The sequence below is a fragment of the Alosa sapidissima genome, chromosome 12, assembly GCF_018492685.1.
Source record: "Alosa sapidissima isolate fAloSap1 chromosome 12, fAloSap1.pri, whole genome shotgun sequence".
In the NCBI taxonomy this organism is placed as follows: domain Eukaryota; kingdom Metazoa; phylum Chordata; class Actinopteri; order Clupeiformes; family Clupeidae; genus Alosa; species Alosa sapidissima.
Window position 1 is genome coordinate 25,103,718 of NC_055968.1, and position 14,679 is coordinate 25,118,396.

The 14,679-nt window shown below is 40.1% G+C and overlaps 2 protein-coding genes across 4 annotated transcripts; both read left to right on the forward strand.

Annotated features, from left to right (window-relative positions):
- On the forward strand, positions 1-4,186 carry LOC121678095 (muscle-specific beta 1 integrin binding protein). 2 transcript variants are annotated; one of them, XM_042057304.1, is made up of 8 exons: positions 1-223; positions 1,145-1,235; positions 1,647-1,695; positions 1,879-2,053; positions 3,116-3,187; positions 3,365-3,471; positions 3,607-3,692; positions 3,871-4,186. In XM_042057304.1, exons 1-7 carry the CDS (start codon positions 198-200, stop codon positions 3,690-3,692), a joined length of 606 nt encoding a protein of 201 aa, XP_041913238.1. In that variant the 5' UTR covers positions 1-197; the 3' UTR covers positions 3,871-4,186. The 2 variants fall into 2 exon arrangements, with proteins under 2 accessions (XP_041913238.1, XP_041913239.1); XM_042057305.1 differs by lacking the exons at positions 1-223; positions 1,647-1,695.
- Positions 4,187-4,257: 71 nt separating this feature from the next.
- Positions 4,258-10,327, forward strand: loxl5a (lysyl oxidase-like 5a). Of its 2 annotated transcripts, XM_042057301.1 has the most exons (8): positions 4,258-6,285; positions 7,331-8,235; positions 8,420-8,528; positions 8,743-8,880; positions 9,195-9,351; positions 9,512-9,607; positions 9,685-9,800; positions 9,885-10,327. In XM_042057301.1, the coding sequence occupies exons 1-8, from the start codon at positions 6,176-6,178 to the stop codon at positions 9,889-9,891; spliced, it is 1,638 nt and encodes a 545-aa protein (XP_041913235.1). In that variant the 5' UTR covers positions 4,258-6,175; the 3' UTR covers positions 9,892-10,327. The 2 variants fall into 2 exon arrangements, with proteins under 2 accessions (XP_041913235.1, XP_041913236.1); XM_042057302.1 differs by lacking the exons at positions 9,685-9,800; positions 9,885-10,327 and having other exon boundaries at positions 9,485-9,573.
- The last annotated feature ends 4,352 nt before the right edge of the window (positions 10,328-14,679 follow it).

The window sequence follows — 14,679 nt, forward strand, 5'->3', positions numbered from 1 at the left end:
CTGGAATATAGCTCGTGGTGTCTCGAAGGTATCAATGAACTGCTGCGTGGAAAGTTTAGATAACGTTACCCAGGCTTTTATAACGTTACAACGTCTGAAAGTTAGGTAGCGCTAGCTTATCGTGGGGATTTTGGTTAGTGTCCCTTTCATTTTTAGTAACTACTGTTGTGGTGGTCTGTAACAAAACCGATTTCAGGATGAAGTACATCATAGGAATTGGCGGGTAAGTTGGAATTTCATTTGAAACTTAAACTGTAACGTTATGTTAGTAAGCTAATGAAATACGAAATGTTTTACAAAGTTAGCTACATAGATTGGTAAAGAAATGAACCATTTGGCAATTGAAACTCTGCTGAAAACGTATTTAGCTGAAACATGTCACGTTAATAAGTCGACATGTAAGCAAGTTAGCTTGGAAACTTTCGCCAATAAATCTAAACAGACGTTTCGTTAACTTCACTTTAAACATTCAACACCAGAGTTGATGATCTGTAATGTTTATTTATAAAATATATTACAACCTAATGTCCATTTGCGTCATGTTAGTAGTTCGTTTCCTAAAGTTTAAGCGGGAGATTTAAAAATATTGCGCGGCACCATGTGGGAAGTGGGATTCTAGCCAGTAGCTAACGTTAGTAAGACACAGGATGAGTCGTTTATGGTGTAATTGACTATTTGCATCTAAAGTTGTATTACTTATGTTAGTCTGTTGCAATCATCTTTAGCGTTGTTACAGTATCCGTTACTAAGATGTCTGTATAGCAGTAATTGTTCCTGACTGCTGTGCTGTCCAATGTTTACGATTTGATAACCACATTGGCTGGGCCCAGGGGTTAGCCGATTTTGCCTCTAACGTTGACTAACATTAAAATGTATCCTAATAGATGGTGTTAATGTTTCTGGAAGTAACATTAACTGGGAAAGTAATATTGTCACTCATTACTGCCGATTTTTTTACGTTAGACATTGGCTGGCAGAGACTGGACCATGAAGCTTGAAGCTAACGTTAATGATAGTCGCGCCAATTTTAAGTAATTGTTTCCAGGCAGGCTAATGATAATTAACGTTACAGGACAAACTAGACTATTTCTAGACTTTATAGTATTACTAATCTGTGCATATGTATGTTTTATTTTATATACAGTGTGACAAATGGTGGCAAAACCACACTAACGAAAAGATTGGTCAATCTTTTACCTAACTGCTGTGTGATCCATCAAGATGATTTCTTCAAGGTAAGTATTGTTTCAGTTTGTTGCTAAAAGGTTAGGGAACAGTGAGTAAAGGACATGAGCTCAGGGACACATTGTCAGTGAATGTTAGACTAGCAGTACCAAAAATTAACCAAACTGTAGCTTCAATACAGAGGTACACCGAATCGTGATTTTTTTTTTTTTTTTTTTTTTTTTTTTTTTTGTACCGTACCCCAAATGTAGGAATTGGAAGCTTTCGTCACATCCTTCTGTACCTGCACTCTCATATATGCTGTAAAAGACAAGATTTCCAAACCCAGTCTTTGTGCTTTGCATGCTTCTGTGTGGCTAGAGCAGATGTGTGTTAGCTTGAGTTCAGGATGTGATCAGGCCGTCTGGTGTGCTGGTCAGCCTGAGGTTGCAGCAGTGTTTTACTGGTCACTGTTATTTCAGCCACCGGATCAAATACAAGTCGGAGAGGACGGCTTTAGGCAATGGGATGGTAAGATCGTGTTTGACTGTAGGAAACCCAGCCATACATCCATTCCTTGTGCTATTCCACCTCAATGCTATTGTAATATATTATCTGTAGCATCACACCACTTCTGATCATATTTGGTCATCCACAATTAACTATGAATTAACACTAGCGTTCCACATTTGTATGTGTGCTCCCCCTGTGTAGTTATTACAGCTTTGGATATGGAAGCCATGGTCAACACTGTAAAAGGTTGGATTGAGAATCCGGTCAAGTTTGCCCGTTCCCACGGTGTGAGGCTATCGCCTACAGCAGAGGTGGAAGATCAAGAGGAGCAGACCCACATACTGATTGTGGAGGGTTTCCTTCTCTACAACTACAGGTGAGTCTTGCAGCAAGTTTGCATCATCAGACATTAGGTCATTCGTGCAGCAAGTGTTCCATGCTGGGCTTAATGTGATGATACATGGAGCAGCTTTTTGAATAATGTTGCTGGGCAACCACATAACCAGTTCCATGTATTCTGATTAGATGATCATGATGATTTGCCTACTGATGATTAAAGTTTTCCAGAAAAGAAATTGTTGCCCAATGGGTAAAATGCAGAGAACAAATGTCTTGTATATGCCAATAAACCTGATTTACATATCAATGGGAACATGCCAGAACCACAATAATGAGGAACATTGCCCAGCAATATTGCTTAGAAAGTTTCCCCATACATCATCAGCTTTACAGTTCTTGGGCACAGTGCCAGGATTCTGGCATGGGTCAGGCCGTTTAAGATTTGAAAGCAAATAATTGTATATAACAACTTTGAAAGTTTATGATGACTTCAGGCAGACATTTTATTTGCTTTAAGCCCTGTCCATATTTTACAACTTTGCTATGATATACATTACAATGACACTAGTTCCTGGCATTTATTGACAACGTACATCATATCCTATTTGGAATGTCACGAAAGGTTATTCAGACTAAACAAACTATGATTATTAAACCGATGTGTGTTGTACCATATTGGTGACCTTAAGTGCCTGGAATGTCTACAGTGACCTAAAACATAGATCTTTCTGGAGAAACATAAAAATTAGCTTTGTCAGATAAGCTTCAGGGAAGTTTGGGTAGAGTATACCGAGTCCGACATCACGTGAGATGTAAGTAGTAGAACACTCTGCTCTGAGTGTAGCACTGCTGAGCTGTAGATAAGGAAGGTGGCTGCTGATTGGAGCAGCGCATGTTTTGGACATGGCTGATGAGCAGCGCTTCTTACGAAGTGTGATATCTTCTCACTCACACTTGAGACCAATAGTACACTCGACACCATGGAAAGGAGATACTGACGTTTTAAGTTATGTAAGCTGGGTTGGTATGTAGTGAGGTTATGGCACACAGTATCTATATTATGCACAGGTCATTTTATCTTTTTTTGTTTCGTTTGAAGGCCTTTGGTTGATGTCTTCGACAAGTGTTACTACATCAGCATTCCATATGAAGAATGCAAGAGGAGGAGAAGGTTTGTATATGTACAGTTTTAACATGTTTACAATTTTAACATGCTCCATTATGGACTCAATTTGCAGAGTCCAATTATTCTTATTATTATAAAAATAGACTTTGATCTGTACTGTATGGATCTTCATGTAAAAGCATCCCCAAAAATAACTGAATGGAAAGTGTAATTGTTTTGCAGTACAAGACAGTACACTGTCCCAGACCCACCTGGTTTGTTTGATGGCCACGTGTGGCCCATGTACCTGAAACACAGGAAGGTGATGGAGGATGGCTGCTTGAACATCGGTGAGTGGAAATGTTTGATATATATACAGATAAATTCATGGGAACCATGTTCTCACACTGTCTAATAATTCCTTTTTTTATCTCTGCCTCTGAATAATGTATTTGATTATTTTTTTTGTGTGTGTCTTATTTCAGAATATCTGGATGGCTTGAAGTCTAAAGATGAAATATTCAACATGGTGTTTGAAGACATTCAGAATACATTGTTAAATTGTTTATAGGTAAGCGGAAAAAATTAAAGGAGCCATTTCTACAGCTCATCAACTGCTATCAACTATATTCAACATTATATCTTTCCAGTGTGTGACTGAACTTAATAGAATCTGAGTGAATAGAATCTGGATTCTTTGTTGTTATATAATGTTTTGTTTTCAATAACGATGCTGTTTTCTCTTTCAGTAACAACTCCAGATCGCTGCCATGTATAGCTCTGTAAATAGGAGGCAGTCTGAAGACATTCTTGTGGATGATTTTTTTTCCCTTGCCCATAATTGTTTTGTATATAGTATGAAGGAATGGATTTAATTTATCTTTTTTTGGAAATTGATTAGTTTTGTTTTTCTGTCACTTTCATTTATTACTTGATTATGTAATGTTTTCTAAGACGTGTAAGTAGTTTATTTGTGTATTCAGCCAGGTTCCATCCTGCCTACTTTGAAAGACCTTTTCCAAATAAATGAGTGTCACAATTTTGTGAATGCTCTCCAACACAAAACCACTATCTTTAATCTTTTTGTAACTTTTATTAAGAGTCATAAACAATGACAATAGAGCATATATGAGTTGAGTTAAGTCTTAATGATTAATTTAATCTTATTTAAATAATTCTACATTTTAACTACTGTTTGAGGTTATTGTAATTGCTGATGCTATTCAGTCATTTCAGTGGGTTTAAGACCTTGCATTCCAAAGAATACTTGGTGATTAGAATTTAACTCTGTACTACAGCTATAATTTTATGGGCAGAACATAGGCTCTAGGTCATCAGTATCCTAGTTTTGTACCACATGAGTTTCTTGCACATGACCATGCCTCAAATTCTTTGAGTTATAAATAGGGTTATGGGAGGATTAGAAAAGGACATTGTATGCCTGTATTTGCATGATACTACTGCTATGAAATTGGCCATGTATTTAGATTCATGTTTAGCTTTTACACAGGTAGTTAGTAGAATGCATTTAGGGATGTGGTTTCAGTAAATCTCACTGAATATTTCCTTTAGACCTTTTCAGCTGGTTGACTTTTCTGACTTGACAATTTAGTCCAAGTCAAAACTACAACCTCCACGATTTAAAATCCTAAAGAGTATGAGTCTGGCAGTAAAGGATCACCAGTAGCCTACATTTGCCTGTGGTTACCACAGGTTCATATGACACAATATTTAAGATAATATTAGTGATATAAAATAGCTGCCTGTTTGGTAAATCCAGAAACCCATCTGACTATGGAATGAGATTAATTTAGCTCTCCTGCGTTGGGCAGTGGTTTAGAAACCACATGTTTGTCAGTAAATAACATCCAGGTAAAACCTCTTACAGAGAAGTGATCTATTTCCAGTTTAGGGTAATTCTACCAAAATGTTTATTTGGTACACCTGCTAAAATGTATTTGAGTATTAACCAAGACACTCCATGTAGACTTTTGAGTTGGAGCGAAATAAAAGTCTATTAGCACTATAACAAGATGATCTATTTTGATATCTGGTAATCAAAAGTGAAGTTGTAGTTTGAGTCATTTGAACTCACCCCATCTATATGAGGCCATACATTTGATGATGCTATACATTTGGAACTTGATCTTCCAGCTGTCTCCCCTGAATATTGTGTAACAATGGTTTGGGGATGTGTGAAGGGACAACCCCTGGATGTGTCATTGTGTTGTGTGTGTGGTCTTGGACAGACCATAACTCAGCCTATGCCAGCTAACGGCCAAGAATCCCCTGTGTGGTTAGCAATGACCAAACAACCCTGTGAGGTGGGACAAAAATAATCTTGAATTTTTTCCGTGGGTTTTTATGAATGGTATGGTTGGTGATGAATCCCAGGGCATACATGCAGAGGTCTGAAAGGCTGAGTGAACGTCAGCCAGTCAAGTGATCAGCTTTTCCACACCCGCTGTTTTAAGGAGCCAGAAATACTCCAAATGGCTTTACACTGGTGTCTGCACTGAAGGCTGACCTGAGCAAAAACAAATACTGTCTAGACTTTTTCCTTCAAAGTGACCTAGGTCTCATTTAAATTCTCTTTAGAAAAATAATTTTATTTATTTGCCTCCACTGGATATTTAGACGTTCACTGAACAAACGGAGGATGAATTCCATCATCAAATTCAAGGAATCACTGTATGGTTAGTGAAAAGACAAATCTCATTTTCTTAGTCAAGGTCACAAAGTATAGTGTTGTATTATATGTTTTCATGAGCCAGCTGAAGTCAAAATATTGTAATGACATAGTCAAACATAAAATGTATGGACACACTGTATGTAACTTCATTAAAAAAAGTTACCACAGGCACAAATCTCCATCATGAAACATCACTCATCCTCACACTTTATGGCAGTTGCTTAATTGCCCTCAGCTGAAAGCTCCTCTTTCTGTCACACATTGCTGAGAGACCTGTAAGTGCTTGTGGACAGACTGTGTTTATATTTAGCCGGGACTCTGTCAGGGAGGCAGGGGTAGGCTTTTATAATGGTCAACGTGCCATGGTTGACAGCTTGACTGGCCTCTTGCCCATACCTATCAGCCAGCTACTTTCTCCTCATCACGTCCAGCCTCCATACCCTAAGATTGAGGGCAGCTATACAGGGGAAAGGTGAGATGATCAGAAATACTTTCTATCTCTCTACCTAACATTGTATATAGAGCACCTGAATAACACAATCTAATGCTAGCCTACTCCTAATTACTTTGGTTTGAATCTTGGTTTTCAATATTGTATTAACATTAGGCTTATGTTGTTCTGTGCCCTCACATTACACCTATGTCAGAAATCCTCTCTGACCACTATTATGTCTAAGGAACCAAAACAAAATGGAAAGGAAAGTGTGTTAATGAGATGATGATGCTCAGCATCGCCATCATGTGGTGATAAATGCCAGACAAACACGCCCTTAGCATTGTAAGATGTCATTGCAAGCTGACAAGAGCCCAATCACACTGGCGCTCTTCATAGTTTCCAATTCGTGACAAGACCATTTTAGACTGTTAGATTTCTCCCAGTTTAGCTGTGGGTATAAACCTGAACCGTCTGTCTGCTTTTCCATTGCCTTGGTATTTGCACTTCATATAAACTATCCTCTCTTTAAAAAGCATTCACCGCTCAGGCCAAGTTTTTACCCCCGGCGCCCCCTGGTTACTGTTATGGGATGGTGTTAGTAGGTGGACGGTGTTAGGCAAGTGGAACAAGACATTTTAATCCAATGCCACATGCAAAGGCAGTTTCAACATAGCCTACTTGTAGTGCGCGTACTGCACGTTTAAATGTGACAGCCATTCACGGCAGAACCACCTCTGATGCCACCTACTCGCCACATTTACCTCACTAAACAAATATCCTTGTGTAAGGATTTCAGAAACGAAATGGTTAAGTGTACGGTGCTTCTTCTCGAAATCCTACAGCTATCTGTGCATGCGTAGATAAACTTTGGAACAAGTAGGTGTCTTACACCTCCGTTTTGCAGTCTCTTTATAACGCACCACCCTCTTTAATAGCCAGAATGGACCTTTAAATTCTCCAACTTAAGGAGTTTTCATCACATTAGGGAAAAAAACATCACAGTGGAACAACTATATCCATTTACCATGATTAAGTTAATAGTTCTGCTTTTTATTCTATTCCATACGTGGGTTGATTTAAGCACCGGACAGCGCCATTTAGGCGAGCGCGCTGGACCATGGCGGCATAAAGTGCAATGGGAGAGCAACGGCCATGTCTACAGTTTATTGAGCACCGGATCACAGTTTCATCGACCTGTGCAGTCAAGGAGAAGTAGTCAGTTCTATTTAACTACATATAGAGGTTTGGGAATTCCAAGGAGGTCCACCGCTTCCAGAGCATCGGATTCAGAGTCTAGGTCCCGGCGACCTCATCCCAATGTGGTGGACTCTGCTTTGCCACTGAATTTACGGGAATCACAAAGTGTTTTAAGTTCGGATGCTGGTCCCCACACGGCAAACAGCCTCATCTCCAGTAACGGGAATCAGAGGTTTCTGGCGTCTTTTCGCAGAGATGCTGTAAGTGCAAATCCAACCAACCCTAGCACTTACGATGCACTACATGGCACAACAGGTGTGTCAGCCTTAACGCAGGAATATTCTGGGAACGGTGGATCGCGGGGACAGCGCAGTCACGGCGAAGAGGAACCTGTGTCCGAAGCTGTACATGTCCAACCATCACCATCATTAATGGACAATGCTGAAATAACGGCAGACCAAAACGCTGACATTGAGACACAAGAAGTTGGACGAAACACCTCACTGAACGAAACTGAGACTGAAGGCACCACTGAAGAGGTTGGGCAGCACTTAGCTCCGGGTGAAAGAGATTCAGTGCCTCAAGAAGTGTTTCCTTCTGCTGCTGCTTATAACACAACAGAGGAAGATGCTCAGCTGGCAAATGCAGAAAATGTGACCAACAATGATTCCCGCAGCAAGAATCACAGAAATTCAGTTTTTCACAATATGTATCCCTCAAGTGGAAGAATAAGACCACCAGCCCATCCTCCACCTGCGTCTGGTTATGGCACCAGGTACTTCCATAACGGTAGGTGATAACATCTGATGCTAGAAATTACTCTCACAAAGTTTCAATCATCAATTTCCATACATTTCTATGCTGAATAATGGAACTTATATGTCCCCTGGGCAGATAGGTCCTGCCTTTTAGCACATAGGCCTATATGTAACAATGAGAGTTTGAAAAATGTTCTGTATCTGTATTTTCTCAGGTCTTCCAGACCTCATCCCTGACCCATATTACATTCAAGCAGCATCTTATATCCAGCGTGTGCAGATGTATGCACTGAGATGTGCTGCTGAGGAGAACTGTCTCTCTCGGTAACTTAACGTCTTCTGCTCTCTGGTTAAATAATGATACATAATGACAAAGATATCAATATACATTTTTAAAGTCTTTGTTAAAAGATACAACACTATACAATGATACATTTGATACAAGATAGGGCCTACATTTGATACATTTGTTCTTCAATATATGTGGAAGACATTATTTGATGGTAAAAAATAACTTTCTTTGTATTTCCCCATCAAGGTCTGCCTATAGTCCAAGCGTCAGAGACCTTGACTATAGAGTACTACTTCGATTCCCTCAGAGAGTCAAGAATCAAGGAACTGCTGACTTCTTGCCTGTGAAACCAAGACACGAGTGGGAGTGGCATAGTTGCCATCAGTGAGTTCACTATTAAATTAATTATTGGCACCATAAATATATTTCCACCTCCACCTGTTCCAACAGTCCATTGATAGGCTCCAGGCAGAACTATAAGTCAGTCAGTATCACTATTTTCTTCTGCACTGGAAGTGAGATGTGTATTTTCTTTTTTAAAAGTGTCTTGTGTTTACAACCACATGCACTAGTTATATTCATAGCAAGAAAAAGTTAGGAGAGAGAGTGAGCTGAACTAAATACGTTTTATGGCATTTATATTTAGTGATACTGCCAGATAAGTGCATCTATTCCTCTCCACAATTATTTTCGCTCAGGCACTACCACAGCATGGAGGCTTTCAGTAATTACGATCTGTTGGAAATCTCCTCTGAGAGAAAAGTGGCTGAAGGACACAAGGCAAGTTTCTGTCTTGAGGACACAAGCTGTGATCACGGTGTAAGGCGACGCTACGCTTGCACAGTTCACACACAGGTAAAATAACCTACCTGAAGCACCACTCAGCTCCTAAATAATGCTTCTGTCCCCGATTTTCTGCATAGTAATCAGTTTTTTCCGATATTTTGATTGGATAACCAAAGCAGTTGGCAGTTTTATATTGTACCAGATATTCCTTTTGTGATGATTGCCATAGGGATTGGGTCCTGGTTGCTATGATACGTATCATGCCAACATTGATTGTCAGTGGATTGACATCACTGATGTGCCTCCAGGAAATTACATTCTGAAGGTAGTGTTAACTATACTTTAACTCAGTGTTACAAAACAGAAGTGACATTTTCTTTAAAAGCTGTGTCTTTCCTACAGGTCACAGTGAACCCTTCACGACAGGTGGAGGAGTCTGATTTCTCCAACAATGTTGTCAGGTGTGACGTCAGATACACAGGCCCGTATGTACAAGTGCGCAACTGCAGAATAACTGTGTAAGTAGTGAAACGCCCAAAAAAAGGTGCATTAGACAAAATATAAGTTAGATCCTTTACTGACAAACTGTTGTTCTTTCACAGAAATTAACTTCTTCAGTAGAAGAGGAGAAATCAAGTTCTAAGGATTTCTATTTATTTGAGCACAGTAAACATAACTGTTTTTCTTTAATGCTGATGCAATTGTGTGTCAGTGGCAATTGAGTAACTGAGATGATGAAATGTGAAAGAGGTAAGCCCTTAACTAGGCGTATATGCATAACAATAATGACCAACATAGTGTAATGAACAATGTGTCCACATTAATATCAACATTTGAGCTTTAAGGATGATTATTTTGGATGTCAGCTAACTCATATATTCCATACATATCGCTTTAGTGCCACACCTTTCAGTTCAATGCTTGTTGCTCTCTGTGTGCTGTAAATTTGGAATATTGCACACAATATATTTGTGAAAGCTTGAATTATTGTAATTTGCACTTTTGTATGAAGTGTAAGCAAATTGTATTTTTGATTAAAGTTTTTCATCTAAAGAGAAGCATCACTTTTCTCCTTTCCCCCCTTTTTTCTCATCCCCAACACAAACACTGCACAGCAGTCAGGTATGAACCCACCATATGTGTGCGGCACTACAGATGAATCCTCTGTTTACTTTAACAGGGACGTGTGAAGCACATCCATCCAAAGTTGGAACAAGATAAAACGTTTGTCTCATATAAAAGGCACTATAATGTCACTCACTTTGGGTTTATGACATTAATGGTTCTGATTTGATGTCTTTTTGAATGTAAATTTAAGTAAATAGAGCTGATTATTAAACGACTGAAGGTTTTTTGCTGCATACATTCCAACATACTAAGCTTCAGACAAGGAACGGCCCATGATCCTGGAGGTTGGGGATGGCACGGAGTGGAGAAATTCCACAGGTGGAACAGTGCTGAGTTCAGTGTCTGACCCAGCTCACCGTATGGCACAGAGATGTGTGGGGGCAGTTAAACAGCATGTGTTGCAGAACGCCTCGCTAAATACACACCTCATCAGTAAACCTTACGCTATAGTCATCTCGACTGTCTAAAGACAGTGAATGTGAGGAGAATCTTCACCGTTCACTTCTGATGATGCATTGGCATTTTCCATAGTTTTTGTATTTGTAGTCTCATCAGGTGGCGATTTGAGACAGGTCTTCAGAGACAGTACACATTTCACCAGCAGTTTATGGCAATAGCGTATTTATGTTTTTGTTTGTGCTGAGGGAGAAAATTAATGGAGGGACAGAATTACTGGTGTTTATTTTTTTCTGTGGGATAGTATTTACTCTGTATTTTTGAGACTGACATGAAAGGCTCATTATTTAAAATAATACCCTACTTATTTCCAGTGACCTACAATGTCTGTTTCTTGCAAAGGAAAATGTTTACCTGGTCATAATCTTGACAGGTTGTTCCGTGTAGAACATCCTCTAGACTGTGCTTTCCCTTCATAGCTCCTGAATAAAACCAAATGGTCTGTGCAATGCATTTGTGAACTTGAGACTAATGAACATCCTGAAATGCTGTTTTTTTTGGGGCCAGATGCAACACTGGGTGGTGAGGCCAGCTAGACGAGGTAGGTGAGGTGTTTGTTAGACTGAAGCTGTTATTTTTGGAAGAGCAACAGCATGTAATGTCTGTGTTGTTCCATATTTATAATGTACATATGAAAGCCAGCCAGCTGGCTCTGGTAGGTATGAGTGAGGAGGAGCATGGATTTGAGCACAGGTGTAACTTTTGCTTAATGTGCAGTTTTCCACCTCCTGCTTGCCCATGTGCTCTGGTTGTTTGTGTTGACTGAGCCTTCTGGTGGTGTCGTGAATGTAATTCAACGAAACACAGAAGAAGGAAGGTGCCTGCTTGATAATCCCAGTGAAATACTGTTGACGGCTGTTCTGGTGGATATGTTGTCTGTTCTTGCTTTGGTGTTTTTCTCTGGCTGATTGGCTTCTAGCTTTGCTTAAAACCTGCATCAACGGGGCATGACCTGAAGCCTATTGTTGCGCACTGAGGCTGCTTTGTTGTGTTTTTGTGTGATTTTGTGTTGGCTGCTTTGGTTCATTGTTGGTATTTGTTAGAGAACCCATCATGAGTGTGGAGGAGTATGGGACGCCAGACACCACTGTTGAGCCTTAGAATTCTGGAGGTGTCATGGGCCTGATTCACTGAAACACCAAAGAAGGTGCCTGCATGATAACCTCAGTAAAATGCTCTTGTTGTGCTCAATGTTCTGTTGGTGATGTTTTTTGGTTGCTTTGTTAGTGATTTTGTTTTTAACAGTAAATAGGCTTGGTTGATTGATTGTGAAATTCCCTACTAGGAATTTAACATTTCTCCTGTGTATATTTGAAATGCAGTAAAATCATTAGAGCTATGAGATAGAAATAACATTATAAGGGAAACAAACTACTTTGTTCCTACACTGCCCTCTACTCCTTGATAGATACTTTTCTCCATGGCACTGCCGTCAGGGTTGGGGAGTAACTAGTTACATATAACAGTTACGTAAATAAATAAAAAAATAAATGTAATTACAATCAGTTGAGAAAAAACTGTGTAATTAAATTACAGTTACTAATCAAAATCTAGGTGATTATCTGAATTATTTCTTTTCAGAAAAAAAAAACAGTAAAGCTAATATGCAGAATATTACATTCATAATTTTGCATGTTTTGCAGAGACTGGTTCATCTCTAAATTTAAACCATCAAATCTGCAATCAAAGCTGAGAGCCTTTTCTGTTGTATTCTAAAGGCTAACGCCCACTGGCGGCGTATGACGCGCGTCAAGTGACACAAAAGTTTAGAACTCCATTATTTTGAATGAGGCAAAGCCAACTGGTGGCATCTGATGTGCGCCGACGTAAAAGTTTAGAAAATTGTTCCATCTCTTGAGCGCCAATCGGAATGTCACCGCTGTTGTGCGTTGGCCTCAACTCATGGGAGAACCCACATGAATCTGTTAGCAAATTTGTGAAGTGGTCTTGTGTTAACCAGGCTATCTCAGAGATGGAAAACCACATATTTGTTCCATTCACTCAACCAGCTGCTCCTAATTAGTCTTCAGTAAATCAGCTAATTATTGATATCACCTGTGTTAAGGGCACAGGCAGAAAGAATACATGGCAGGACTTAAGTAATGCGCTCCTCACATTGGCGACGCCATGATGCACTGTTACTCACGCACATCATCTGGCAAGCATTGAATAAACAAAAACAAAATGATGACAAAGTGACGAGTCCACAACTGGGACATTTTTACTTTCTGGGGTTTGTCCACTTTCACACTCAACTCTTAGGGGAGGGGCTATGTTAAGTGGGAAACTCATCTCATTATCTCATCATCTCATTATCTCATCGCCTTATAGACCTCTCCGGAATAAGTCCCGCCTCCGAAACATCCGGATCCACCCAACTTCCGGTTGCCGAATGTCTATGGGAAATAACATGGCGTTACGAAAAATTGTACCTGTCAAATAGCCTAGAAATCTAGACGCACCCTAGCGGCGGCAAATTAATTTGCTCAGCCTGTACGTCTAGTATCAAACCATAGGGATTTCTACTGGCTAACACCGTGGATGTTATTCAATCACAGCGCTCTATTTTGTTAGAGTCTTAAGGCGGGCTTAACAGGATAACGACAGTCCTGCGACGGTGAACAACAAGAAAGGTGGCTATGGCGAACGAAGAGCGGTTGTTTGAATCGGCGTTGGCGTCAACTTTGGAGAAGTTGGACTTGTGCTTTTCTTTGAAAGTTGAGCAACACAATGCACTTAAGTCATTCCTTTCGAAGAAGGATGTATTTGCCGTTTTGCCGACCGGATACGGATATGGTCGTAGTGCTGGCCTATTGCAAGCCTAGGCAGTTTGAAAGACAATTCTCTGCCCGCCCCTTGGATTAAGCGAGGTGAATGGTTCGATGCCAGACTATACATTTCAATGATATAGGATGGCCCGCCAGGCTACCTGTCAAACTCTGTAGGTGGCAAAGTAGGATTTTTTGATTGTCGGTGCCGTTAAAGTAGTAAACGATTATTAATGCTAACCGGGAGCTAGTTCCGATGTACGCGGGCGGAGGAGGGCGTTAGATCTCGCTCACAACCAGTCACAACCTAACGTGATGGTCATTTACGCGTGATTTCAGTGGTCTATAAAAGTAAATCGTTTGCAAGGTTCAGCCTCTTTTCAACACAACTTAACTTTGGTTTGACTGTGCTGAGAGTTTGTTGGCTGTTATTGAGATATTTGAAAAAGAAAGAAATCGCCGACAAAGACACTAAAGACATGACGAGACAAGATTTTTTTTTCTCACGAAAAACAGATTATGATAAGCAGATTAGGAATCAGAGGCAGAGTCGTATTGAGTCAATAGCTTTATTTTGCATGACCTTGATCAGAACAGTAACATTTTCAGAATGTATTAACAACCTATCAAACATGACTATTTCATGCAGGGTTAGTGCCACCTCCGTAGACAGATTCTGGTGCCACGAACTCCATTTCGGTGAAGACAAACTATGAAACATTGCCGTTGCTATGCAACCTTGACTCAGGGAGTCGCGGCGTCCGAAGCGTGCGTTAGCTTAGTGCTTCTTACTGATATATTTCTACTTTAACGGCACCAGTGGAAACTAGATGGCAGAAGTGTGTAGGCCAATCGGCCCACCATTTTTTTCTACTTCGCCACCTACAGATGTTTGACAGACATTTCGAAACGGCATGTTATTAGCCCATAGACATTCGACACCCGGAAGTTGGGTGGATCCGGATGTTTCGGAGGTGGGACTTATTCCGGAGAGGTCTATTCACCTGGCGGCCAGATCGAGGCTAAAGGGTACAAATGCCATTAC